Below are 27,421 nucleotides of genomic sequence, written 5' to 3'. Positions count from 1 at the left end.
TCCTTGAACTCTGGTAAACTTTTGCTTGCGGGGGATAGAGAGAAGTGTGTGCATGTGTGTAGAAATCAGCCCAGTGTGCAGAGGTAATATTTCAATTCATTGTTCCACCGATTCTGGCACCACCCACCACTGGTATTTCCCCTGATTCTGGCACCACCCACCACTGGTATTTCCCCTGTGCAGAGCAATTGCCTTGAAGGGACTGTGGCTCTCGGGCTGCAAAATGTTCCCCGCTCCACCCTTCTGTTTTATTGTTTGCTTCAGTGTTTGACAGTGGAACATGTTCCCTCAGAAGGTTGTGGACTCTCCTTCCTTGGAGGTTTTTAAGCAGAGGTTCGATGGCCATCTGTCAGGGATGCTTTAGTTGAGATTCCTGCTGGATGACCCTTCCAACTTGGCAATTCTGTGATGCTGTGACTCTATGACAGCTCAAGGCATCTTTTCAAAACAGTGTCTCATTTATTCCCTGACCAGACTTGAATCTTGTTTAACAGTATTACGCACTCTCAAACCATTTTCTGGGTGCCGGGTGCCACAATCACATAAACTGTCACCTGTTTATTTCAGGCTTGGAACTCTTTCATGTAGGAAGAAATAATGTATTTTGTGTGCTTTGAAGTCTGGTGCAAAAGTTCTATTTTTTTGCCCTGTGTACTCTTGGTAAAAAAAAATAGCAGTTGTGTATACCTTTTCAAAGGGATGCGGGTGGCGCTGTGGGTTAAACCACAGAGCCTAGGACTTGCCGATCAGAAGGTCAGCAGTTCGAATCCCTGCGACGGGGTGAGCTCCTGTTGCTCGGTCCCAGCTCCTGCCAACCTAGCAGTTCGAAAGCACGTCAAAGTGCAAGTAGATAAATAGGTACCGCTCCGGCGGGAAGGTAAACGGCATTTCCATGCGCTGCTCTGGTTTGCCAGAAGCCGTTAAGTCATGCTGGCCACATGACCCGGAAGCTGTATGCCGGCTCCCTCGGCCAATAAAGCGAGATGAGCGCCACAACCCCAGAGTCGGTCACAACTGGACCTAATGGTCAGGGGTCCCTTTACCTTTTATACCTTTTCAAACTATAGATTTTGTTTTCCTACGTGGAGAAATGCTTTCTGTGTTTGAAGTTGTGAAGCTTGGCTCCAGGATAACCTGTATTTGTTCAATAAGCCTCACAGAAGGAATATTATATTTCCCAAAGTGTATTTCTGCAACTATCAATACAGTCGTACCTTGGATCCCGAACACCTGGCTCCCAAACAATCAAAACTCGGAAGTGAGCGTTCCAGTTTTTGAACATTCTTTTGGAAACCAAATGCCTGATGGGGCTTCCGTGGCTTCTGATTGGCTGCAGGAGCTTCCTGCAGCCAATCAGAAGCCACACTTTGGTTTCCGAACATTTTGGAAGTTGAACAGACTTCCAGAATGGATTCTGTTCGATTTTCAGGGTACGACTGTAGTTTATTTGCAAATAACACTTAAAAATGGTTTCTACTGATGAAGAACATTTATTCTTCATAGAACGTTTACAGATTAGGGGGGTTCTTATGTGAACAAAGAATTGGCATCCAGAATTCATTCTTTGTGTTCCATTAGAGTTCTGTAAACATCAGGAACCTACTGAGTTTAAAAGATCAGGTTTTCCATGCAAGAGAAGTTATTCTGCATCCTATGAATGAAACTAATTGGCTTAATTATGAAACAGTTGTGTTCTTTTTTTTGGATGACTTCTGTTAAATGGCTCCCCACTGTATACGTTAGGTGACTAATCATAATCTATTTGACGGATCAAAACTTTACAAAAAGGGACATTTATTTCTGTTTCCATACATAACATGCATGACTCCACACAACTGTAGGAGGAAGTATTATATTGTGAACGGCAATTTCATAATGCTAATTCGACTTTAAGACATTTTCAGGAACAAAGCTCCACTTAAGTTGTTGTTTGTGGAGGCAGGAGCTAAACATGAGCCATGGTGGCATTCCACTTTTCAGTAGAAACTGAAGGCAAGGACCTTTAGTTTATATACTAATGAAACTGTCATAGAATCATAGAATTGTAGAGTTGGAAGGGACCCCAAGGGTCATCCAAACCAACCCCCTGCAATGCAGGAATCCTGCCTATAGTCATCCTCAGGTGGGCTTGAACCACCAACCTTCTGGTTAACAGCCGGACACACTGAACCAATTGTGCCACCTGCCTGTCAGGAGCCATTGACACTGATGATTTTGTGTCAATAACAATAATACAGAGCCCCAGCAGAAAAGATGCAGTTGCAAGATTCTTGACCAAGCATGTCCCTCGCTTTGTGCTTTCTACTTGCTTCTAGCCATGCACACATAATGATCATTGATTGATGGATGGATTGCGCCTACAGTGATGCCCCGCAAGACGAATGCCTCACAAGACGAAAAACCCACTAGACGAAAGGGTTTTCCGTTTTTCGATGCGCTTCGCAAGACGAATTTCCCTATGGGCTTGCTTCGCAAGACGAAAACGTCTTGCGAGTCTTGCGATTTTTTTCGCTCCCCCCCTTTTTTCTAAGCCGCTAATAGCCTTTTAGCCGCTAAGCCGCTAAGCCTTTAATAGCCGCTAAACCGCTAATAGTGCTAATCCGCTAAGCCGCTAATAGGGTTGCTTCGCAAGACGAAAAAACCGCTAGACGAAGAGACTCGCGGAACGGATTATTTTCGTCTTGCGAGGCACCACTGTATATCCCACCTTTCCTTCACGGAGCTCCGAGTAGTGTACATGGTTATCCATTTTATCCTCACAACAGCCCTGTGAGGTAGGTTAGGCTGAGAGGCAGTGACTGGCCTAAGGTCACCCAGTGAGCTTCAGGGCTGGGTGGGGATTTGAACCCTGGTCTCCCAGGTGCTAGTCCAACACTCGCAAGCACTACACCACACTGACTTTAATCATCAAATTCAGATTGCAAGTTCCACTGAGAAACAAGAAGGAGGTGTCAGCATTCTCAGAGTCAATCCTCAGCTTTGCAGAGTTTTGGTTCCCCCTCCCAGCAAAAAACCCCTTAAAAACTTCCTAGCGGGGCATATTTGGTAGTCATGGAATATTGGCAATTGAAAAACAAAAATGGGAAATTAATGGGGGTGGGATATGATGTCCCTGAGGAAGGGGAACAGCGCTTTCCCTGCTTTGGGAAGGAGGTGGGGGGGCACAAGGACCCTGCCAGAGCCTTGCACCTCCTTTCCAAAGCCCAGTGCCGAAGGCTGGGGTGGGGGGCATCAAATTTTGGCCTTGCTGCTCGCCCCCATGCAACAAGTCCTGTGGGTTCTGTGTCAAAGTACTCTTGTGGCCCATTCTATATGAAAAGCTGGACCGCCCTGGTAGGTGGATAACACCTAAAACCAGTGTGCCACTAAAAACAAACGAATAACCAATGCTGGGAGTAAATGTCAAGTACTGAATCCCCTGTGCATAAACAAACAGAAGCCAGGTAATTTCCTGTACATGATGGCATTGATCCCATTAGGAATGCTACATGCTTGGCATATTTCTGCATCAGTTTCAATTTGCTTAAGGCCTGATTTGTTGTGAAGAGTGCTCAGCTCTCAGTGGAATGTTGATTTAAAGGAGGAGGGGGGGAAGAAAGAAAGAAAGAAAGAAAGAAAGAAAGAAAGAAAGAAAGAAAGAAAGAAAGAGATCAGCACAAAGAGTTTTTCCTGCAGCAGCGATTCAACTTCTTTGAGTCACAAATGTGCCCAGTTTTCAAGGGTGCGTCACGCACGGTCAAACTCTGCATGCTGTCTCATAGACACACATGGCACATAATCCAGGGAATGGGGAACCTGGTGGGGCCTTCTTGATGATGCTGAACTCCCAGCTTCCATCAGCCCCAGCCAGCATGCCCAGTGGTCAGGCATGAGAGGAGTTGTAAGTCAGCAACACCTGAACCTCTGCACTCCTGCAGATTCCTGCAGATTCTATCTTTTCAGGAGCTCCATTACCCACAACGTAGGAATCGGGCCTTTAGTGTGGTGGCACCTACCTTTCGGATTTCCCTCCCCTTGAATATTAGGTGGGTGCCACCCCTGCTGTCTTTTCGGCACCCAGTGAAGATCTCTCTCTTTTGACAAGCCTTTTGAGTTCTTCCCCACTTCTGCATCTGTACTGGAATTGCTCTTAAGCGGCTTTCAATTTATTTTATGTATTTATATTCCACTTTTCTCCAGGGAGCTCAAGGTGGCTGACATGCTTGTCCCTCTTTCCATTTTACCCTCACAACCACCCTGTGAGGTAAGCTAGGCTGGGAGATGGCGGCCAGCCCAAAGTCACCCAGTGATTTGAACCCCGGTCTCCCAGGTCCTAGCTCAGCACTCTTACCACTGCAACACACGGACTCTCTCTTTATTTATTATTGTTTTATCACTGGTTTGCCATTCTGGGCTCCTTTCGTAGGTCATGGGATGCGGGTGGCACTGTGGTCTAAACCACAGAGCCTATTGGGTTTGCCGATCAGAAGGTTGGCGGTTCAAATCCCTGTGACGGGGTGAGCTCCCATTGCTCCGTCCCAGCTCCTGCCAACCTAGCAGTTTGAAAGCACGCCAGTGCAAGTAGATAAATAGGTACCACTGTGGCGGGAAAGTAAACGGCATGTCCATGCGCCCTGGTCAGTGTTCTGTTGTGCCAGAAGCCGTTAAGTCATGCTGGCCACATGACCCAGATATCTGTCTGTGGACAAACGCCGACTCCCTCGGCCTGAAAGCGAGATGAGCGCCGCAATCCCACAGTCACCTTTGACTGGACTTAACTGTCCAGGGGTCTTTAACCTTTATTTATTTATTTATTTATTTATTTATTTATTTACCTACCTAGCCTTTCGTAGGAAGGGAACAAACTAATACAGTGGTACCTCGGGTTAAGAATTTAATTTGTTCTGGAGGTCCGTTCTTAACCTGAAACTGTTCTTAACCTGAGGTACCACTTTAGCTAATGGGGCCTCCCGCTGCCGCCACCACGCAATTTCTGTTCTCATCCTGAAGCAAAGTTCTTAACCCGAGGTACTATTTCTGGGTTAGCGGAGTCTGTAACCTGAAGCGTCTGGAACCTGAGGTACCACTGTATCTGACGGGCCACAGTTTCCCAAATCCTGACATAGACAATTTAGTGTGCACTTCAATTTTGCATGTGTGTGTGTGCAATCAGACTGAGGGAGTAAGGCTGTCACACATATCTGTATGTACATATGCTCCAACTCGCACAGATTGTCTCTGCACCCTGGAGGAGGTGGGTGAAAGCCCAGTTCCCACACCCACACTGCATGGGCACACGACAGCATAGGAAGAGGCCTTTGGGTCAAAAAACATTCGTGCCCACGAGATATGAAATTGCGACCTCCAACGCCTGCACCAGATTTCACGAGGATACCTCGGTGTTCGACAGCGGTAGTTTGATCTTGCGCTAATGTTGCAAGCTGCCTTGAAAGGGCACCTGTGCATCTGACCCCCACTCGCCACTGACATGCACGCCCCCCCCCCCAGAAGGTTGCCCACAAGGGAACGAGACCCTCAGGTAGCAGAAAGTTCCCCACTCCTGGATTAAACCTACACGTCCCTTCATCTGACTAGTGAGCATGGTTTGGATGTTGTTCAAATGATGTATACTTTGCCAAAGGGGAGAAAACAATCTTGGTCTCAAGTCCTGTGAAGGCGATGTGGGGAGGGCCTTTCAAGGAGAATTGTTGATCACAATGGCCTTAAGGAATATGTACTTAGAAGTTCCAGTATTCTTCCAAGAGCAACGGGCTAGTGCAGCAATATTTTGTAGCGCCGATTTTACTAATGAAAGGCAGGCGCCTCTAATGATTGTGCAAGGCAGGCAGCCTCTGCGCTGCTGCTGCCCACTAGACAGGGACAAAGAAGACAGCAATTACCTTAATTTCATCCTAGGCATACAGTTCTAAAAGACCTCTGCATCTGCTGCACGTTCCACCCAATCTCTCCTGTATAACAAGTATGTGTCACCGTTGCGAGAGCGCAGGCATTGATCTGCCCCCTAATTGTACATATTCTGACTTCTGTTGCGACGCTGTCATAACCTGAACACCAACGGAGCCCATTAAACAAGAAAAGAAAAATGTCAAAAGAGCTAATGTCTTCCATGCATCAAAGGCAGAAAACCGAGACAGAAACACAATGAAGCTCTGATAAACAAACGCAAGATAAGAAAGCAGTTGTGAAAATTCGATAGAAAGACTGTATTCAAAGCCCAGAATATATCCTCTGTATCAGTGGGGGGGGGGACATGTGGGGGCTCCCCTAGAGTCCCCTAGAGTGTTTCCCAACCTTGGGCCTCCAGCTGTTTTTGGACTACAACTCCCATCATCCCTAGCTAGCAAGACCAGTGGTCAGGGATGATGGGAATTGTAGTTCAAAAACAGCTGGAGGCCCAAGGTTGGGAAACACTGCCTAGACGTTGTGGACGGACTGCAGCTCCCATCTCCCTGACCATTGAGCATGCTAGCAGGAGTAGAGACGATGGGGATATCTGGGGAGCTACAGGTTCCATATTTCAGCTATAGAAGCATAGAATTATAGAGGTGGAAGTGACCCCAAGGTTCATCTAGTCCAGCCACCCTGTAATGATTGATTGCATTTTTACTTGTTTTTTCTACATGATTTTGCTTCTAAGATTTAGAATTGGGGGATGCTGGGATAGATGTGGGGGACGGGAGGGAAAGAGCAAAGGAAGGGATGATTACTATGTCTATAGGCATTGAGGGCAAAGAAGAATAGCAGTCAAATAAACACTTCAGGGCACCACAGCCGAGATTCTAAAGTTGCCAAGTTCTGTACTGATGCCATGTTCCATGACAGAACAGCAGATCCATGGCTATGTAAAATGCACGCCGCCTTGGGATTCCTATAGAAGATTACTATTTGGGGGAACCTAAATTGACTTTTAAAAAGCAGAGACATCACCTTGCCAACAAAAGTCCATATAGTTAAAGCTATGGTTTTCCCAGTAGTGATGTATGGAAGTGAGAGCTGGACCATAAAGAAGGCTGATCGCCGAAGAATTGATGCTTTTGAATTATGGTGCTGGAGGAGACTCTTGAGAGTCCCATGGACTGCAAGAAGATCAAACCTCTCCCATTCTGAAGGAAATCAGCCCTGAGTGCTCACTGGAAGGACAGATCGTGAAGCTGAGGCTCCAATACTTTGGCCACCTCATGAGAAGAGAAGACTCCCTGGAAAAGACCCTGATGTTGGGAAAGATGGAGGGCACAAGGAGAAGGGGATGGCAGAGGACGAGATGGTTGGACAGTGTTCTCAAAGCTACCAGCATGAGTTTGACCAAACTGCGGGAGGCAGTGGAAGACAGGAGAGCCTGGCGTGCTCTGGTCCATGGGGTCACAAAGAGTCGGACACGACTAAACAACAACAACAAATTGACTTTTGGAGTTTCTGCATTCTTCTTATTTTGTAATTGGCCAAAGTTTTTACCATCTGCTTCCAGTAAGTAGTACCCAGTGCCTACCTGGTCTCCAGAGTAATTGGAGTACTTAGGTCACAAGTCTACTAACCAAGATGTTTGACATAGCCCATTTACAGTGACTCAGCAAAGTAAACTACTAGGGACAATTCTTCCCAGAGAATAGTATGGACTATATATCGGCTATTGTTATTTAAATTATGAGGGCATCCTTTTAATTAAAAGATTTTCTTTCCAATCCTCTGAAACATTCTTGCCAAAGAAGAATACCTTTTGTACTTAGTCGAAACAGATCAAGGCAAACCATTCATGTGCTCTAAAGATAATACCCGCATTTGGACAAGGAAGCTATGGGCTTGTACATGGCCACAAGAAGATCAGAAGTTTTTGTTTCTGATTTCAGTTAAGCACTGTTTAGTGTTATTTCCAAACCCTAAATTGCGCTTAATCTTAGCTGTAGTGTGTTTGAAACAGACCAGCTTCATTATCCATGGTTTGAAGCTGGCTTGTTTCGAAACCACAGTTAAGATTAGCCACAGTTTGTTGGGTTTTGATGACATGACAAACTGTGGTTAATTAGAAATGGAAGCAAAAGCTTCCAAACTCCTTTTCATGACTGTGCTAGTAGAAGGGAGGGAGGAGGGGCTTGTCTAAGCTTGTGTCCATCATGATAAACCATGACATCTGAACACAGGCATGGAGGACGACTTATTGCAGCTTGTAAACTGGCCAGCATGTTATTTACTGGGTTCCCGGATAAGTGTGGCATTCCTGCTAAGTAAAAGTCGCTTTGTAAGTTTTTCAGTGGTACCTGCTGTGAATTGTGTTACAAAAGAGAATTTCTCCTTTCCACTCAGAAGCTGAACTAAAATGCAATTGCTGTTTAGCAGTAAAAATCTATCAATGTCTTGCTGGGGAGCCATTCATGGGTCCTTTCATCCTTGGAGCTTCCCCCACTTGCCATTGCTTCATATTACTATTGCTGGTAATTGAAGATCTGTCTATAAAGTGATACAGAAGCTTCCAGTGAGGATCTTACCACTGTTAAATAATAAAATAAGCCGTTGAAATGACTTACTGGCTGATAATGGAAGGAAATCACTATTCAGTTCGTTGTGATTTATGAAGGCAAACATCTCCTGAAACTTTTGCCAAAAAGCAAGAAGGAAAAACTTGCCTTTATGCTACCTGATTACTAAGACTTTGAATGGAACAGACTGATTTTATTCCCACTTCTGCGCCCCCGTGCTAGAACTTACTCTGTGCTAGCAAATGGAAGAGAGATGGGGAGCAGAGAGGGAAGTCGCTTAAATTCATAGTCCTCATTTCATCAGGGCACCTGGTCCTTGTACAACTGAAGTCCAGTTTGGCTACAATGCTGGTTGCATGGACTGCTACCAGAATCCCTTACCTGTGTAAGAGCTCTATGCCACAGGTGTCATGCTTTTAAAAAGTCCTACTGCCCTGGCCCTCACCAGATGAAGAACTCAAACTCTCAGTTCTGTTTCTGCCCAAGTCTTTAATGAGTAAATCAGATCGGTATGTAGGAAAGAAACTAGTTGTAAGGTGTAGCAGGTACAAGAAAGGCATAGTTGCATGATGAAGATGTGAAGAGATTGGTGAGTGACGTGCCCCTTCCTTCCTTCCTTCCTTCCTTCCTTCCTTCCTTCCTTCCTTCCACCTCATTTTAGAAGAGTAGAGCAGGCTCAGCAGCTGGAGTCTTGGGACTGGGCAAGCAAATGGGCCCTCATAGGGTTGAGCCTATGGGGTTTGTTAGCACTAACCCTGGTGCCTCTGTGTCCTAGCCTATGGAGCGCCAGCGCAGTATCTGGCTTACTCCCAGTTGACAGCCAGTAGTGGCGGCAACTGTACTCTAGGAGGTGCCTGACTAGGAGTGCCTGCTAACATGGGCCAAACACCTCTCTGCCAGCCAACCCACTTGGTCCCTCCCCTGAATCCAACTCCTGACTCCCTTGATCACTGTCTCCCCCCACCCCTTCCAGCTCAGTTTTCAAAATCCTACTTGGGAGTTCACTTACTTCCTGCAGGAGCCTTTATGTGCTGCTTTGAAGTTTATCCTTGATTGCCTAGAAGAGCAGGTCCCTGCTGGACTTCACATGTATATTCTTTCTCGGCACTTTGAACTGCTGCCATTAAGCAAGACCCTTTCAAATGTTTTTTAAAAAATAAATATAATAATAATAATAATATTCCTGACAGTAAGAGCTGTTCGACAGTGGAATTTGCTGCCAAGGAGTGTGGTGGAGTCTCCTTCTTTGGAGGTCTTTAAGCAGAGGCTTGACAACCATATGTCAGGAGCATTTGGGGGCAAAAGAAGTACGCGTACCAGCAGGCTCCATAAGGGTCCTTTCAAATGTTTGTTGTTGTTGTTTGAAAGAGGCTATGCACTTCTTCTGCATTTTGCTCCCACTTGCAGGAATCTGGCATCAGAAACATTATATTCAATCCCCAGATAATGAAGGGTTACTGTTGCTGAGAAAGTGGGGTGCAAATAGCCTTGTCATTGTGCAGCAGCTCATCATTGCTGCTTAAAAGAAAATTGATGGCCTACTCTAGTGAGGCTGGAAAGAAATAACCACTCCTATATATAATTGCAATCCCAGTTCTCTGAATACTTGTCCAAAATAACAACAACAACAACAACAACAACAACAACAACAACAACAACAACAACAATAATAATAATAATAAATTTATACCCCACTCTCCCCAGCCCAAGCCGGGCTCAGAGAGGCTAACAAATTGGCACTACCTCTGCAAAAGAGGGATGTATCAGCCACCTTGTAGGAACCAAGGGTTTACCCCCCCCCAAAAAAAAAACCCTTTAGAAAAAACACCTGGGAGGACGGGGCTCTCAACACTTCCCATTGAAGACTGGTGGCCACTGATGGTTGACTCACTGTTGGGGCGGGGACAGGGACGCGGACTTATAAAAAATATTGGGGGGGCCCGGGAAAGCTCATGAATAATAAATAAGCTCATGAATATGCAAATAAAGTGGCGCCGCCTCCTCGTGAGCGAATAGGGGAGAGCATGCTGCGCCTATTCAGCTCCGAAGGAAATTGGGTGGAGCTTTTGCTCGGGAGGGAGGGCAGGAGGCATGCAGCCCGACCCTGTGCATTTTGGGCTGGGGAAGGGGCGGCGATGGCGCTCTGCTGGAGGGGCGCCGGAGATTATTGGGGGGGCGGAGCCCCCCCAAACGAATTTTTGAGGGGGCTCGGGCCCCCTCAAGCCCCATGGAGTCGGCGCCTATGGGCGGGGAGGTAGGAAACCAGATGGGATAGGAAATGATAATGGAGTATCATGAACAGCAACATGACACGCTGCAACATTTTGCTGCCGATCCCACTGGTTCCCTCTATTTCCAGTGTTCAGACTGTGAGTGCCATTGCCTATGTGGCCAAAATAGGACTGCTCTGTGTTCAAGAGAGAGGTATCGACAGCCCTTCCCGCCACCAGGGTTTGCAGAAGGACAAAAACGATTTGTGGGGGCTGAGGAACCATATGGGAGGGAACCAAAAAGCAGCTGAACAAGGACTGAGCATGCTCAGTGGCCATGGAATGCAGGCTGATGGGTATAAAGGGAGAGAAAAGGGAGGGAGGGAGGGAGAGAGAGAGAGAGAGAGAGAGAGAGAGAGAGAGAGAGAGAGAGAGAGAGATGGATGGAATGGAGTGACCGGAATCTCAAACAGTTTCATTCCACAGTGCAGCCCTTTCCATTGCATGTACTTTTTAAATGAAAGGACCTTAACATTGATTGATATTGTCCAAGGAGGACCAACAATAGCCGTTTACTGTATTTTCCTAATGCTTGGACAGCAGTCTCCCATACACAGCCCAGAATCCTCTATATTCTCCAGTGGTGGATCAGAGCCATACTTGGACATGTGTGCTTCTGGTGTCTGCAAAACAAGAGGCTTGTTTGAAACTTAAAATACTTACATTTGGAATTGCTAACTCTTGTCAAAATATTAGGTTTTCAAAAGCTACCAGCACAGCAACATTACATGCCATAAAAAGCTGGTACTTGGGGAACACATTGGCTGTGTTGCCTGTGATCCTGGCATCCCTAGAATTGTCTAAAGTTTTGTTGTGGTTGAGTCTCTCCCAAGAGTTTCAGAAACTTGGCTCTGGAATCCCTACCAACTAGCAGACACTGAAAGTAGCTGAACTTCCTGACTTTGGGCAGCTGAGTTTTTTTCTGCTCGTTAGCATCATGAAGCTGGTAGCCTCAGGCCCTTGTTGCAATGTAGGTATGTGATTCAAATTCCCTTCATTAGGTAGGATTCAATTCTTTCAAACCTCCCCCCCCCAAAAAAAGTATGTTGGCCTCAGGCAAGCCTGTCAATCATTCTGCCATAGCTTAGAGGATGTAAGTGCAATATTTTGCAAAGGGCTGAAAAGGATTGCAAGGCAAATATCATTCAGGAAGTCAGAATCTATTGCAGTGTCTCAAAACCCATCAGAATTCATTTATGTCCTCTTGTGTGTGACCTCACCATTCATTTAAGGGCCTTTAGCGGAGGATGAACAGGCACAGAGAGACAGACCAATGAATGCCACAGGATGAATAAATAGTACATATCTGGGTTCAATGCAGAAGGGGGTAATTGTATTATGTGCAAACACACTTAAAGGCACCATGGCTTATTTAATTTTTAAAGAAAAACAGCCTTGGGGAGGGCAGTTTTTAGAAGAGAAGTTGCCAGTGGGGGCAGGTACTTAGCCACTTAATCGTTTTTCTCTTGTTGCCCTTTCTCTATTCCAGATTCCTTGCATCCCAAAGTTTTCTGTGCTATATTTTGAACCAAGGGTGGTTGGGGAGGCAATTTTGAATAAAGAAAAAGTGATAAGCGCCTTCTTCCCTGCACTGCTTCTTTGCGCAAAATTGTCCCCTCCCAAAGCTGTTTTTCTTTCCAAAAGGATGGCATTGAATCTCTGTTAAATGTATTTAAATATTGTAAACAGCTTAGAGCTTTTGTTACAATCAAGTTGTGCCAATTGCCATTTCAAATGAATAATCCAGACTGACCAAAGTGGGGTGATCACCAGTGCTTATTTTTCTGGGGGGACTCGGGGTACGCATACCCCTAAACATTTTGTGAATCTAAGTTTGGCTTGATTGAGGGGCAGTACTTAAATATGAGTAGGAAAATGAGAGTACCCCTAAACATTTATTTAAGGAAAAAAGAACTGGTGATCACCAAACATTATCAGGTGTCTTGACAAACAAGGGACAAGCCACACTCTCAAATTTCTGTTGTAGACAGCCTCTGTCTGTGATGCATGTGTGATGTTTTGGGGTTGTCTTTAGCCAAGGGGCTGGGCAATTTCTAAAGTCTTTAAAAGTTATTGCACGCCTTTGTTCTGGGTCATCACCTCCTTGTAAGGGGAGAGGGGAGGTAACTCTGTTGCAACAGGAAAATAAAGATTTTCATTGCTTTCCTTCTACTGGTTTCTGACTCCATCCATTCTTCTCTGACTGATCATGGACTTAAGGGACTTCTTGGGGAGTTGGGCCGCAAAAGCAAACTCCAATTTTTTCTACAACAAATCTAAAACCAGCAATCCTGTATCTGTTTATTTTCTAATTCATTTTTGTAGTATTTTAAGTAAGAAAAACATGAGGGGGAAGGATAGTGAAAGCACTTGGTTTTATCAAAGCGATGGTTGGGGCGCATGTGTTTGTTGTCAGAAAGCCCATGCCAAACTAACATACGAAGTAATTAACATAATTTACTACAAGGAAAATTACTGTTTATGCCACGTAGCCTATCTAGAGTGATTTTCTACAGTGCCTGCGGGTGCAGTCAAACTGACATTACCAGAATGAGACAAAAACTTTGAGAGAGCATTTATGGATTTATTCCTATACAAACAACCAGAAACACTTCCCAGCCCTCTCTGTCTTATTTTCCATTGTGGCCTTGAAGAAACAACAAACCATCACCTGAGCTCTGTGCCTTAATGTGCAAATTTGTCCTTTGAAGGAGCAATGAAAGGCCTGTGAAGCCAGTCATCTGTCCCCTCACATACCTTTGGGTGCCTTCAAATTCTTTATTTTATTTTGCACTTGAAGACGAAGACGAAGAAGAAGAAGGGCTCCAAGGTGCATTTCATTGTGTCAGCTTAATTGTGTCAAGGTCAATAAGATGATAAAAGTGCGTTTCAAAAGTTAGCCTTTGGACCTTACAGAACTGGCTCTTCTGAGAAGAGGGAGCAGGGATACTGGCTTCTTCCTTCAACCTCCCTCTCATTGGAGTTTGGGGAGGGCTGTGGGCAGCCAAGGGGGGAGGCATCAGAGGAGGCAGCAGGGACTGAGCAGAGCCTGAACGAAAGGGTATAGTGTTGTCATCTAGAAGCAAGCACTGCCTCCACAGATGGGAGCCAAACCACCACCACCACCTCAGAGGAGCACGCGGTTGTAATTACACTATTCCTACAAAGCAAGCAAGTCTCATGAGCGAAGCATCTTCTCTTTAGAAACTGGGTATGGAAACTGTTGGGACATCTTGGTTGCTTCCATCCAGATCTGAACACCTTGTATGCTTTCTGAACTCTTGAATCGTGACTCCTGAACTCCATGTCTGCTGCCAAGTCTGTAGCACTACTTTCCTGAATAAATATCTCTTTCTTCATTACAAGTAAGCTCCTCTGCCTGTGTGTGTTGAGCATGAGGCAAGAGAGTTGGAGGAGTATCCATGTGATGGACCGCCAACTTCTCAGCAGACGGCCTTGTTTACACTTAGTAATTGTGCAATCCTACTCACGTCTATTCTTTGCTGCCAAAGAGGCTTACTTCCAGGTGCATAGACCCAATGGTATTTCCCCATGAGCCTTAACTGTGTTTAAATTCAGATCTCATTGTTAGAATACTGGGAGATAGCAGAAGCAGTAAGAAATTAGCAAGTCTAAATAGATATCTGAGTACAGCAAGAGGCTATATCCTCCTATATACATAAAAATGTAAGGCTGTTATCACACAGCCCCCCGACCCTGGAGGCAAACCTATGCAGAGTGCCCTGGGCGTCAGAGGCACACTTAGGGATCCGCAGAGTCTTCGCAGCTTGCATAACAGACCTCAGCAACTCAGCATTTTGGCTAATCTACTTTATTTACATTATAAACACACACGGAGCACTGCAACATGGCTCCCTCTCTCTCTAGCATCAGATAGCAAAGAGAAAAAAACAAAGGACAATAGTCCCACATCACGGAACACAGTAACACAAACATCCTGTCGCCGTCACTTCCCACTCTGTGGAGTCAAAATATACACCGTCATGTGAAAGACAACAATCCCATGACTGCAATCATGGAGCAGGAATTCTAATAGTGATGGACCACCAACTTCTCAGCAGACGGCCTTGTTTACGCTTAGTAATTCTGCAATCCTACTCATGTCTATTCTTTGCTGCCAAAGAGGCTTACTTCCAGGTAGGTGCATAGAGAACTGTAGCTTGCATCAGCCAATGGTCTTTCCCCTAGTGCCTTAACTGTGTTTAAATTCAGATCTCATTGTTAGAATACTGGGAGATAGCAGAAGCAGTAAGAAATTAGCAAGTCTAAATAGATATCTGAGTACAGCAAGAAGCTATATCTTCCTATATACATAAAAATGTAAGGCTGTTATCACACAGCCCCCTGCCCCTGGAGGCAAACCTGTGCAGAGTGCCTTGGGCCTCAGAGGACTAAGCAAGCCAGGAATACCTGCTAGGGACCAGCTGCTTTTTTTCTTTGAGACAAGCTCTGCATGGGTCTGCCTGGAGGATTTGTAGTGCCTCATCACAATCCTGGATTTATGCATGAAGTTTGTGGGGTGGGGGTGGGGAGAGCAAAAGAGAAGGCAGCTTTTAAAATGGCGGCTTTACCCAGCTAAAGAGGATTGGCAATTTAAGTTGACAGAATATGCAAAACTTGCAGATTTCGCATATAGAATCAGAGAGCAAGAAGAACATACATTTAAAGAAGATTGGAAAGCATTTATTGAGTATATGGAAAATAACTGTGTGCCGCTGAAAACGCTGGCAGCATTAAGATAAATTGAACAGAGCAAATAATTCTTGACGGAGGCAATAGTGGAAAACCGATTGGAATGGTTATTGTAAAATATGCAGGGATGTAAGATATGCAAAATGAACCATGGAAATAGAAGAAGGGAAGTCACTGGATATTTTAAAGTATGTAAAATGTTTATTTGAAATTGCAAAACAGAAAATTTAATAAAAATTATAAAAAATAAAATAAAATGGCGGTTTTAAACAACAACAGAGGTTTGGATAAAGGAAGATGAAAGCGAAAGGGTGGGGCCATTTTAAACAATAGCAGAGTTGTGAGTAGAATGAGCACGGGGTGACACTGAGAAGGTGTGAGTGACAGCTTGAAACAAAGTTTGAGTACCGTGAGAAGTGAGCTGGGAAAAACTTCAAATATCCCATTGTACCTTCCCACAATCATGCATTTCACTCCTGGTACCATGTGTTGCCTTCATCACGACGTTCTAGGTTTTATGTTGTATTTTAGAAGTGATGCTTTATTAAGGAGCAAACACCTGTGTACATATAGCATCCTCCACCAGCTGAACCAAACCTTCTCTAACTGGGCAAGCTACACCTGACAGGTTCACTCTTAAGAGATTCGCAGTCACCTTACAGATACAGGAGGGTATATCAACATGGGGAGTGTGTGCGCAAAGGGGGCTGCAGAATAGGAGAGAGGACCAGGCATGGAAGTAAGGGTGGTCTCTGTACAAGAGTTGAGAAAAGTGAGGAGGTGGGTGAAGAGGGGGCAGGGGTGCCGGGGGTGCAGAAGGATGGGAGTTGAAGATGAAAGCAGGGGCATGGGGAGGATCTGGAGAAGAGGAGGGGATGCCAGCTACATAGCTGAATGGAAGGTGACAAGGGTGCTTAGTAGTTGTGAGAGGAGGAAGATGCAGGAAGTTACCATGGGGACAATTTGTGTGCAAGGTCGGGGTGTTGCACAAAAGGAGGGGGAGAAGCATGCCGGATTTATGTATAAGCTAAACAAGCTGTAGCTTGGGGCTCCACTATCTTGGGGGCCCCCCAAAAAAATTCAAGGAAAAAACCTGGATGTACATTTCCAAAATATAAGATAAAAAACAAATAAAATGAAACCTACATACAGCAACAGTGGCAAATGGCTTTAGGTCCATAAATTACCATATAGCATATATTCAACACGAAAAACAGCAACAATTGGGACAGCTAGACATATAAAGGGCCCCATTACCTTCAGTAGCTTAGGGCCTCATCAAACCTAAATCTGGTCCTCGTCCTGGGCATAGGGATGATGGTGAAAAATGGCTGCAAAGCAGGGCTGCAGAATAAAAGAGAAGCGGCTGCAGATATGGGGGTGGGAAAGCGAAACCAGAACTTAGCAGTTGCACTAAAGGGGAAACTCTAATGACCAGGAGTTGGTGAGTGGAGCAAGCAGGGGCACAGCCCCGTGAATGTGGGTGGGTGTATCTGATAGCATTTTGAGCGAAAATGTGGGGGAGAAGCTTTAAACATGCATATGGGGGGTTATTAAATGTAAAATGAAAAGCAGTCCTCTGGATGTTTTTCATTGGAGGCAGGTAGGTATTTGCAGGAAGCTGATAGCAACCCACTCATTATAGCACGTATTTTTTTCTCTCAGTGATGTGAACTATTTCCTTCACTTGCCAGACTGAGTCTGCTTTCCAGCAGCAGATTTATTTCACAGCAGAGGGCTTTGCATCCCACGGTGCTAGAGTCACATTAGCCAGTTTACTTGGTTTGTTACTTTTATTTGTTTACTTCTTACCGGGCTGTCAATGCAAGTACAGACAGCAGGCTCTTTCCTTTAAATATGGACACTGCAGAAATTGTATAGTAGCAAAAACTGGCTAGATGAGCTTCAGGTAGAGACGCCTTGATTTATTTAATAAGATTTATACATGAGCTTCAAGTGGACATACTGATTGCAAAAGGCTTACAGAATACTGGAATCAGTAATATACTGGATGAGGACCAATAAACTGAAGCTGAATTTATTTATTTAATCAGATTTATACATGGCTTGATTGTAACAACCACCACCACCACCACCCTTAAAGTGGTTTACTAAATCTTCACAAGGCAGGTGCTGTGGGCTGGTGGTTCTCAGGTCTGGGAATTGGATAGATGCCCTGTTCTGGATGGGGCTGCATTTTTCTCGAATGAACAGGTACATAGCATGGAGGTACCTTTTTTTTAATTTTAATTTTTATTAGAAATTTTATTTACAACATAACATTAACACCCCCCCACTCCCCCAATACAGAAATACAGTAAGCATAACATACAGTAAGCATAACATACAGTTCGAAAGCACCCTTAAGTGCAAGTAGATAAATAGGGACTGCTTTATAGCGGGAAAGTAAACAGCATTTCCGTGTGCTGCGCTGGTGCTGGCTCACCAGACCAGCTTCGTCAGGCTGGCCACATGACCCGGAAGTGTCTCTGGACACCGCTGGCCCCCGGCCTCTTAAGTGAGATGGGCGCACAACCCTAGAGTCAGACACGACTGGCCCGTACTGGCAGGGGTACCTTTACCTTTACAACAATACAAACAACCAAATAAAAGACTTCCTTTATCCTGTATCTGGCCTCCTTATTTACTTCTTATAAGCTGTTTTATTTATGAATAATTATTAAGATTTTTCTAATTATAACTTAAATATCCACAAAGACAGACATCCTGCAGACATTAATCGAAACAAGTCCAGATATGTATTTTAGGGCACTGTTTTGTGAAGTATCCTCAGCATTTCCCTCATGATTTGTGAAACTCTTGTCTAGTGTGATCTCTAATTGCCTTCAATATACTCTAACAGTTTGTCTTGCCATTCCTTTTTTGTTGGCACAATTTCTTTTTTCCAGTTTTTAGCAGTTAGGACCCTTGCCACTGCTGTGGCATAGAGGAATATTTTCTGATCTTCTCTTGCTATACCTGTGTCCGTTATCCCTAGTAGAAAAGCTTCTGTGTTTTTCATAAAGTTATACTTAAACATTTTTTAAAGCTGATCATATACTATATTCCAGAAGCTTTTGATTTTTTCACAGGTCCACCAAACATGTATAAGTGTCCTCTCTGTTTTACCACACCTAGCATGGAGGTACTTCTTGATCTGCCTTTGTCACTAAAGGCCCAAGTGGCATCAGTGGTTGTTTTTGTTGTTTAGTCGCTTAGTCGTGTCCGACCCTTTGTGACCCCATGGACCAGAGCACACCAGGCACTCCTGTCTTCCACTGCCTCCCGCAGTTTGGTCAAACTCATGCTGGTAGCTTCGAGAACACTGTCCAACCATCTCGTCCTCTGTCGTCCCCTTCTCCTTGTGCCCTCCATCTTTCCCAACATCAGGGTCTTTTCCAGGGAGTCTTCTCTTCTCATGAGGTGGCCAAAGTATTGGAGTCTCAGCTTCAGGATCTGTCCTTCCAGTGAGCACTCAGGGCTGATTTCCTTAAGAATGGATAGGTTTGATCTTCTTGCAGTCCAAGGGACTCTCAAGAGTCTCCTCCAACACCATAATTCAAAAGCATCAGAGAACGCTTATTTCCAGCTCCGGCTGGCACACCAGCTACAGTCATTTGTGAAGGAAGAGATAGAGCCTTGCCACAGTACAGGTCTGGGCTAAAGGTGGATCCCAGATTTGAAAACCTTGAAGACTACAGGTGATTCTGTAGTGTTTCAGACAGGAGCCTTCGTTAGCCCTGGGAACGAACTTGCAAATCCTGTGTTGTACTACCAAGCTGTAGCCCTTTTTGCCAATCAGCACATCTCTCTGCTCCATTTAAATAAATCAATATTGTGAATACATGCCTCATTTTCACAGCATTTGGCTGACCTAGTGTCCAATCGTATTTGTGTTTCTTTTATGTTGATTTAATGGCGGATATCCGCTATTCATGTCTAACATGCTGGTGGCTGGCATTCAGGCTCGGGTGTTACTGATTCCATCCCTCTTTTTCCTTGCTGCAGATGTGCCTGTCGAGAAGCTGGCCACCATGGAGTCTCTGCAGAGTGTGAACCTCAAGTCAAACCCTGTCAATGACGAGATCCGAGTGATCGCCAGGCCTCTGATCAAGTTTGACCTCCTGACATCTCCAGCTGCCCCCAGAGTCTGACACGCGATGGACTTTTGGGCATGTAGTCGTAATCAGGCATGGCTGTGAAGGAAAAGAGAAGGCAGTGTTTGCTGAGCTAGGATGCTTTCCTAAGGCTGCGCTGCTCCTGCATGTGTTAGGTTTCTTGGGCTTCCAAAGGAGCAGGAAGCATGATGTTCCTTCCAAATCACAGTGGTCCTTGCTGAACCAAAACTCTGCTAAACTGTGAATAGACTGAAAGCACATCGTGCCTGCAAAGAAAAATGGCTCTCTTTCTCAGCTTCCCTAGGACATACAACAGTCTCTCCAGTCCTGGACTGACAAAGGTGTGAACAGAATACCTTAAGGGTGGAGAACGTGTGGTCCTCTAGATATTGCTAGACTACAAGTCCCATTGTCCCTGACCATTGGATAAGGTTGATGGCAATTGCAGCCCAACCTGTTTTTAAAAACAGTTTCACAGTATTTTTTTATACGAGTCTAGAGTCCACCTTGCTGACCTGTGCAATGTGAAAGCAGATTCCAAAAACTCTTGAGTGCTGTATTCCTTCTGCATCCCATTCTCTCTCTCTCTCTCTCTCTCTCTCTCTCTCTCTCTCTCTCATACACACAGTATGCTGAAGGGGTTTAATGTTGAGCTGTGAGTGGCTGAGTACCCCCTTGCTTATAACTTAAACATGGGGAAAGGCTTGCTATGTGCTTGTCAGTGGAAAACTACCAGATTCATCCTTCCTCCACTTTTTGTTTGTTTGGTTTTGAAAGAGCCCTTTAAAATGCTGCATGTGCTCAGTTTCTGGTTTTGATTAGTTGGAGCATAGTGGCTTGACCTTAGGTTGCAGCTTGGGATTCCTTTGTTTTCTTTCTCAGCGCTATAGCCATGGGATTTTCTTGGAAATTATTTTCCTCTACTGCAACCCCACCCCCACCCCCGCAGGCTATTGTTCCCCTCTCCCTTTCAGCGTGTGATTGACAGACTTCCTGCTTTGGCAAATAAACAGCCTGATCCTCTGAAATCCAATGCACTACACAATACAAGCTTCATAGCAACAGATGAAGAAGTACTTTGCAGCACTGGGATGGCTTTGGGATTTGAAAGGCGGGAGAAACGGCTGCATCTCTACCCTGAGTAGTTTTCTCTAAGTCCACACATGTGCCCACCTGTTTACTGAGATGATGGCTGGGGACGGAAGGCTTAAAGCTCCCCTCCCTTCATGGTACAGTGCCAGGCAGTAACAATCAGTCCACCCTCCTCACTGCACCTGTTTGCAATCTCAAAAAACATGATTCACTGTTGCATGGTTAGCATAATGTGCTGTTAACTTTCCCCTGAGTTAGCTTCGGAGCAATGTCATATTAGGTAAAGGTAAAGGGACCCCTGACCATTAGGTCCAGTCGTGACCGACTCTGGGGTTGCGGCGCTCATCTCGCTTTATTGGCCGAGGGAGCCGGCATACAGCTTCCGGGTCATGTGGCCAGCATGACTAAGCTGCTTCTGGCGAACAAGAGCAGCGCACGGAAACACCATTTACCTTCCCGCTGGAGTGGTACCTATTTATCTACTTGCACTTTGACGTGCTTTTGAACTGCTAGGTTGGCAGGAGCAGAGACCGAGCAACGGGAGCTCACCCCGTCGCGGGGATTCAAACTGCTGACCTTCTGATCGGCAAGTGCTAGGCTCTGTGGTTTAACCCACAGCGCCACCCGCGCCCCTTTTAATGTCATATTACAAATGGCCAAATGGACAAGGATGGGGGAGGCATTCGCACCATTTGCATTTTCATGCAGCCCTATCCAATCCATACTTTCTGAAAATGAGAAAGCAGGAGAAACTGACAGATCGGTCCATCCCTAAAATGGGGATAGTAGTAGTAGTATTTATTTATTATATCTTGGCCATCCAACTGGGTTGCCCCAGCCATTTTGGGAGGCTTCCAAGTAAAACACAGCATCAAACATTAAGAGCTTCCCGAAACAGGACTGCATAGCTGTCAACTTTTCCCTTTTCTTGCGAGGAATCCTATTCGGAATAAGGGAATTTCCCTTTAAAAAAGGGAAACATTGACAGCTATGGGACTGCCTTCAGATTTCTATGAAGTTGCTTAACTCTTTGACATCTGTTGGGAGGGCATTCAACAGAGCAGGTGTGACTACCGAAAAGGACTTCTGCCTGGTCCCCTGTAATTTCACTTCGCGCAGTGAAGAAACCGCAAGAAAGCCCTCAGAGCTGGACCTCATTGTCCGGGCTAAACGATGGGGGTGGAGACGCTCCTTCAGGTATATAGGGCTGAAGGAGTGCCCCTCACAGTGCTCCTTAACCCTGCATGCTTTCCTACCACCCCCCTCCAACTTTCCCAATACTCCTTAATTGAAACAATACTATATACTACTAAAATAATAGTGATAATGCTGATAGATAAAGAGCTGATCTGGGTGGAGGCATCAGAGAAGGAAAAGCTTCAGCAGAGGTTGGGACACAGCCAAAAGGAGAAGTGCAAAAACTCTAATCTTTCATCAGATAAACAGCTTCTCTGTTTGCAGTTGGGGGGTGTACATAATTTATCTCTCAGTGCTTTATCCATTATCTTGGCTTCATGGAGGCTGATTGCCGCTTTGCTTGCTTTCCAGATCAGATACCAAGACTGTTTTGACTGTGCCATGTTAGAGATGATAGAGGAAGCATTAACGTTACATTAGTTCAGTTCTGGGAAAGAAAGGCATGCTTTAGAGAGGAGCTCACGGCTACTGCTCCACTTCCCTGTTTTGCAGGGGGGTTCTTCATGTTTACCTTTGCTTCCTCAGGGAAAGTGGGGAGGAATCTCAGGTCTGGAGGGCCAAATCTATCCAGCGCTCAGGAAGCTCCCCAAGCTACAACATTTCTCCCCCTGATTTTTACTGACTCTCCTCCATACTCTCCTCGAGTTCTTTTGCCTGGCTCGACGCACAGCTTACGTGCTGGAGTGACAGCGATTGGGCGTATCTTGGGGACAGGAAGTCTGTGTCTGGGCTGGTGGTAAAGTTCGGGGAATCCCTGGTTGGGTGGAAGTCCCGGAAGCAAAGTCTTATTGCACTTTCTTCCACTGAGGCTGAGTTCAGTGCGTTGTCGGATTTGTGCAGGGAGTTGGACTTCTACCAGTGCTTGATCCAAGAGATCTGTGGGGATTGTTGCTTGCCCATAACTGTTTGGGGAGACAATCAACCTTGTCTTAGGTTGGCAGAATCTGGACAGTTCAAGTCCAGAACCAAGCATTTGGACATACATTTCCAGAATGTATGTCAGAGTGTCCAAGCAGATTGGATACGGCTCAAGTATTGTTCGAGCCGGGAGAACCTAGCTGATGGGTTTACTAAACCCTTGACCTTCCAGCGACATGGGGAGTTCTGTGAAGGGTTGTGTTTGGGGTGAGTTATACTCACACTTTCCCTCAGGATGCGAGACGAGAGGGGGTGTGAGGAGAATCAGAACTTACAAGGTTAAACAGTTCTGTGTGACGTCTCACATTCTGAGGCGTGGTTTGGTTCACATACGGGAATCTTTCTTTGTGTGTGAGTTTCCTTTCGTTTTTGGCTGAGAGACGAGAGAATGTCCGCTCTCTCGCCGGGACTGATTTATGATGTTTTTCTTCTCATTAAAGGCTGTTAGAGATTAGCAAGAAGCCTGCGTTCAGTCTGATTTATTATCCACACACAAGGCAACATTTTCTGCCGCTGCAGAACTCTGCTAAGAGCTCAAGCTTTTTCTATCGGCACAGAACCGTCCATCGGCACAGGGGAAGTGTGCCAGGCGCCATCTTATCTCAGCAGTCCTTGAACTGCAGCAATTTTGCCTGCCTGGAGGTATAGAGAGAAACCTCTGGCTTTTGCAAGGTTGGAATGTAGCCTACTGTACAAAGGAAAGAATCACATCTGTGGCTCTGCCCACATCTGGCTCTGAGCTTCACACACAGGCCTGTGGTCCCTACAGGGTTGCCCTCAAGGCAATGCAACCCTTGGGCTGACAAAGGTTCCCCATCCCTGTTGAAGATCCTTCATCAGTTATGTTGCTGCCAGAGAGGAAAGGTTAATTGTCTATTGTTTTTTCTGGTTGTTTCCTATTTGGGAGGTTTTTCTCTAGGACAATAACAAACAAATTGGGATCAGGGGCTCAAATGAAGTAATGTAAACACTGAGGTGATAAGGAAGATTTATTAAAGGTAAAGGACCCCTGGACGGTTAAGTCCAGTCAAAGGCAACTATGGGGTTGCAGCGCTCATTTCACTTGCAGGCCAAGGGAGCCAGCGTTTGTCCACAGACAGTTTTCCAGGTCATGTGGTCAGCATGACCAAACCGCTTCTGGTGCAAGGGGACACCGTGATGGAAACCAGAGCGCCCGGAAATGCCGTTTATCTTCCCGCCACAGTGGTACCTATTTATCTACTTGCACTGGCGTGCTTTCGAACGCACACAAACGTATAAAAATAGGATTACTGAAAGCACACAGATATTCTCATGAACAACAAAGTGCCGTGCAGCACCTGACTAGCAATTTTCATCTCAGCATAAGCTTTTGTGGGCAGAAGTCCACTTAATCAGCCGCATCAAGGGTGATCCTCAATTGTCACATTTATCTTTGTGTGAAGTATCCCACTGCCACCCCCTGAATTTGTTCTTGGAGGCTCACCCAACCTTCTTGAGCAGATTTGGGGACAGCGATGGGGGGAAGAGGGGTCCTCTTGCCCTTAGTACCACCCTTGCTCTAGCGCAAAAGTTTGTTGAATATTGCCCATTATCTGTGACAGTTCAGTTAATGTTTAAATATATGCCCTTTACGGCAGTGGTAATTTGCGACTACTCATAATGCTGAGGTTCTTGTGTTATTTAATGCCTGCAGTGGAAAAGGAAAACCATTGTCCCCATTCAGACACAAATGAACAGAATTGAACTTCAAAAAATGCATATATTCTCTGGAGTGACTTTTCAGAGACAGTGCAGTATGCTAGCCCTATACAGACGTTCAGGCTCTTACTGCACAGTGCAGAATTGGGATCTCACTTGGCCACCTCAGATTTGTGTGCTGAAGATACTACATTTGCACTGGGCCCTGTCTTCAAGGGTGCCTAATGAGCAAATGCCTCATTCCTACCATTTATAGGACTTGATTTTGCATAAGACCCTTTGTCCAAGTGGAGTCTATGAATGTTTCGTCCTATACGTGCAACCCCTGGGCAAAAGGTTTGCTGCAACATGCAAATAACCCCAATCTTCCACAGCACACTGAGTTTAAACATCTGCAGGAAACAACTGGTTTTCCACTTCCCACCATCAATAGTCTTTAGTTTATTGAGGGGTTTTTTAAAAAGAAGATTTACGCCAAGAGTTTTAACAGTGTGCCATTGATTTTGTCAGCTTTCTGTAATTGTTATTTATTGTTTGCAAAAGAAACTGCGTAAACTAGGCACTGTACATAAACCGAAATAAAGCCACAAAACCAGAAACAAATGCCAGGGTCATTTCCTGTTTGGTTAGCATTCATCCCGATTGGCTAGCACAAAGTTTGCAGGGAGATTATTCAAGGTCCATAGTTTACTGAGCATTTATGTGGCTTTATTTGCGGAGAGGTTTACACTGTCAGGTCAAGCAATTGTTACCCCACCCTTTGGTTCTGAATTTCCACCCATTAAAATTTGACTGTAAAGAGTTTTGCTCTTGAGTGCTTTTATGCTTTAGAAAATGAGTATGTTGGAGATGCACTTCAAGTTTAAATTGCACCCTCTACAATTATGGGGTGGCATCTGGAATGAATGAACCACTATTAACTCCCATATCTACTGGAAAGGTCAGTTTTACAGGGTGAAGAACAGCTGAGGGGCAGCAGTGTAATAATAAACATCTTTTAGGTTAGTTTTCCACCATCCTTGCATTTTCAGAATCACCGCTCACTTCTCAGCCATTCTACCACTTGTAATGTGTGGCCAATGCAAAAAAAAAATATGTATTAAGAACACGGCAAGTAAGGCCAGGCCAAATTATATTCTTCAGTAAGTATATTTGGTGTGGAAATATATTGGAAGTATATTTGGTATGGGGTGTGCAAACTCCCAAAATCCCTGCTCCCAAAATGTTTTTAACTTTTCCATGACTGGTCCTGAGGATTAACAGCTGCTCTCCAATTGCTGGCCGTGCTTCATTTCCCCTCCTTCACTGTGTCTCAGAAACTGCGAATTCAACCATTTGGTGAATGAGATGGCATTGCTGCAGTATGCGGACAACACAAGGGGGCTCTGAGACAGTGTCAGAGCTTCCTTGTCTCGCTCTGAATTGGCTGTGGTGATGTCACAAAGCTCATTCAGAGTGAAGGAGTTGAGCATTGCCGTCACTCAGAGTGGGTGAGGGATGTGTGCTGCAAGCACTGCTTCCCTTTCTGCAGACCCTTCCCACTGAGAAATTGGCAAAAAGGGAGGAGGTCCCTTTCTTGGCAGGCGGTGGGCTCAGGCCTCCCTAAGTTAACCCCCAATTGGATGCAGAGTCCTCAGACAGCAGGTTCCGTCCCTGAGCCAACAGCACTTTCCTCATCTCCCGCGCTCCTGTCCGTATGTAGGCAACAACTTTTACCCCAAACTCTACTCTTACCACAGAGGGAACTTAACTCTGCAGAAATACTGGAAGTTCTTGGGGAAATTATTCTTCCTAGGCTGGACAAAGCCCTGCAAAAGGTCATTAATCAGCAGTCGTACTAGGCTGCTCACAACTGGCATTTCAAAAGCAAACTAGTTAAATGTCAAGTTAACCAGCAGGAAATCCACTATAGAATTTCCCATAGTGCGTGTTTTTTTGTTTTTTTTGTACTGGGAAAAACACAGCTACATGCCTGATGGACGTACAGTATTCCTCTGCATTTCAGCTGCCTAGTACACCTCTTGGTCTTTCAACTGATGACTTGCAGTTCACAAGCTTACCTAAGGTGGGTCACACCTGTGGCGAAATGGCCATCTTTTGGAGAAGGGGTGGGGCTGAGACTGGAGAGTTAGGACCAAAGTAGTTGTGACATTGGTCATGTTGCTTGTCCTTCATGCCCATGGAAGCCGCCTTCTCATTGCAAGAATGAGGTGGGTGGAGGGTGGGATTCTGATCAAAACTGAAGCAACAAGATCAACGGATTAACTAAGCTATCCTGCATTTGCAGGAGGGCATCTGAACATTCATCTGCAAGCCGCTCAAGAGACAAGACGACTATCATCATCATCATCATCATTAACCACCACAATAAGGGCCTAGGCCAGTTACAGCATAAAATCATAGAACTAGAATTAGAAGGGGATATAAGGGTCATCTTTTGCCCAACATGGTTCTCAAAGCCATGACCTTGAGATTAAGAGCCTCGTGCACTACCAACTGAGCTTTCCTTGGAGTTAAGAGTCTCATGCCCTGCCAACGCAATATAACTTTAAAAACCAGTGGAAACCATTTACTATCAGAGGAAGAACAGGGTGGCCCCTAAAAATAAGTACAGTGGTACCTGCGGTTACAGACTCCGCTAACCCAGAAATAGTACCTCATGTTAAGAACTTTGCTTCAGGATGAGAACAGAAATCATGCAGTGGCGGCGCAGCAGCAGAAGGAGGCCCCATTAGCTAAAGTGGTGCTTCAGGTTAAGAACAGTTTCAGGTTAACCTCTGGAACGAATTAAGTTCTTAACCTGAGGTACCACTGTATCTGAGTTATCAAAGGCTTGGGTAAAGGGTGTGTCTTCAGCCGATGTCAAAAGCTATATTATTATTAATTATTATTTCATTTTCAGTGAAGATGCCAGGCACACTTCTCTGGGGAGAGAAAACCACCATTCAGGGGCTGCCACAAG

General features: G+C 45.3%; 1 protein-coding gene across 3 annotated transcripts in view; it reads left to right on the top strand.

Moving 5' to 3' along the window:
* LRRC20 (leucine rich repeat containing 20) overlaps positions 1 to 25,062 on the top strand; it is a 78,337-nt gene extending 53,275 nt beyond the window's left edge. For all 3 annotated transcript variants that reach the window (XM_081189834.1, XM_081189833.1, XM_081189836.1), the window contains one exon: positions 19,463 to 25,062. In XM_081189834.1, coding sequence (XP_081045960.1) covers positions 19,463 to 19,608 — 146 coding nt within the window. In that variant the 3' untranslated portion in view covers positions 19,609 to 25,062. The remainder of the gene's footprint in view (positions 1 to 19,462) is intronic.
* Positions 25,063 to 27,421: the final 2,359 nt, after the last annotated feature.

This window comes from Podarcis bocagei, assembly GCF_964188305.1.
Source record: "Podarcis bocagei genome assembly, chromosome: 4".
Classification (NCBI taxonomy): Eukaryota; Metazoa; Chordata; class Lepidosauria; order Squamata; family Lacertidae; genus Podarcis; species Podarcis bocagei.
This window is presented reverse-complemented; position numbering and strand designations above follow the sequence as displayed.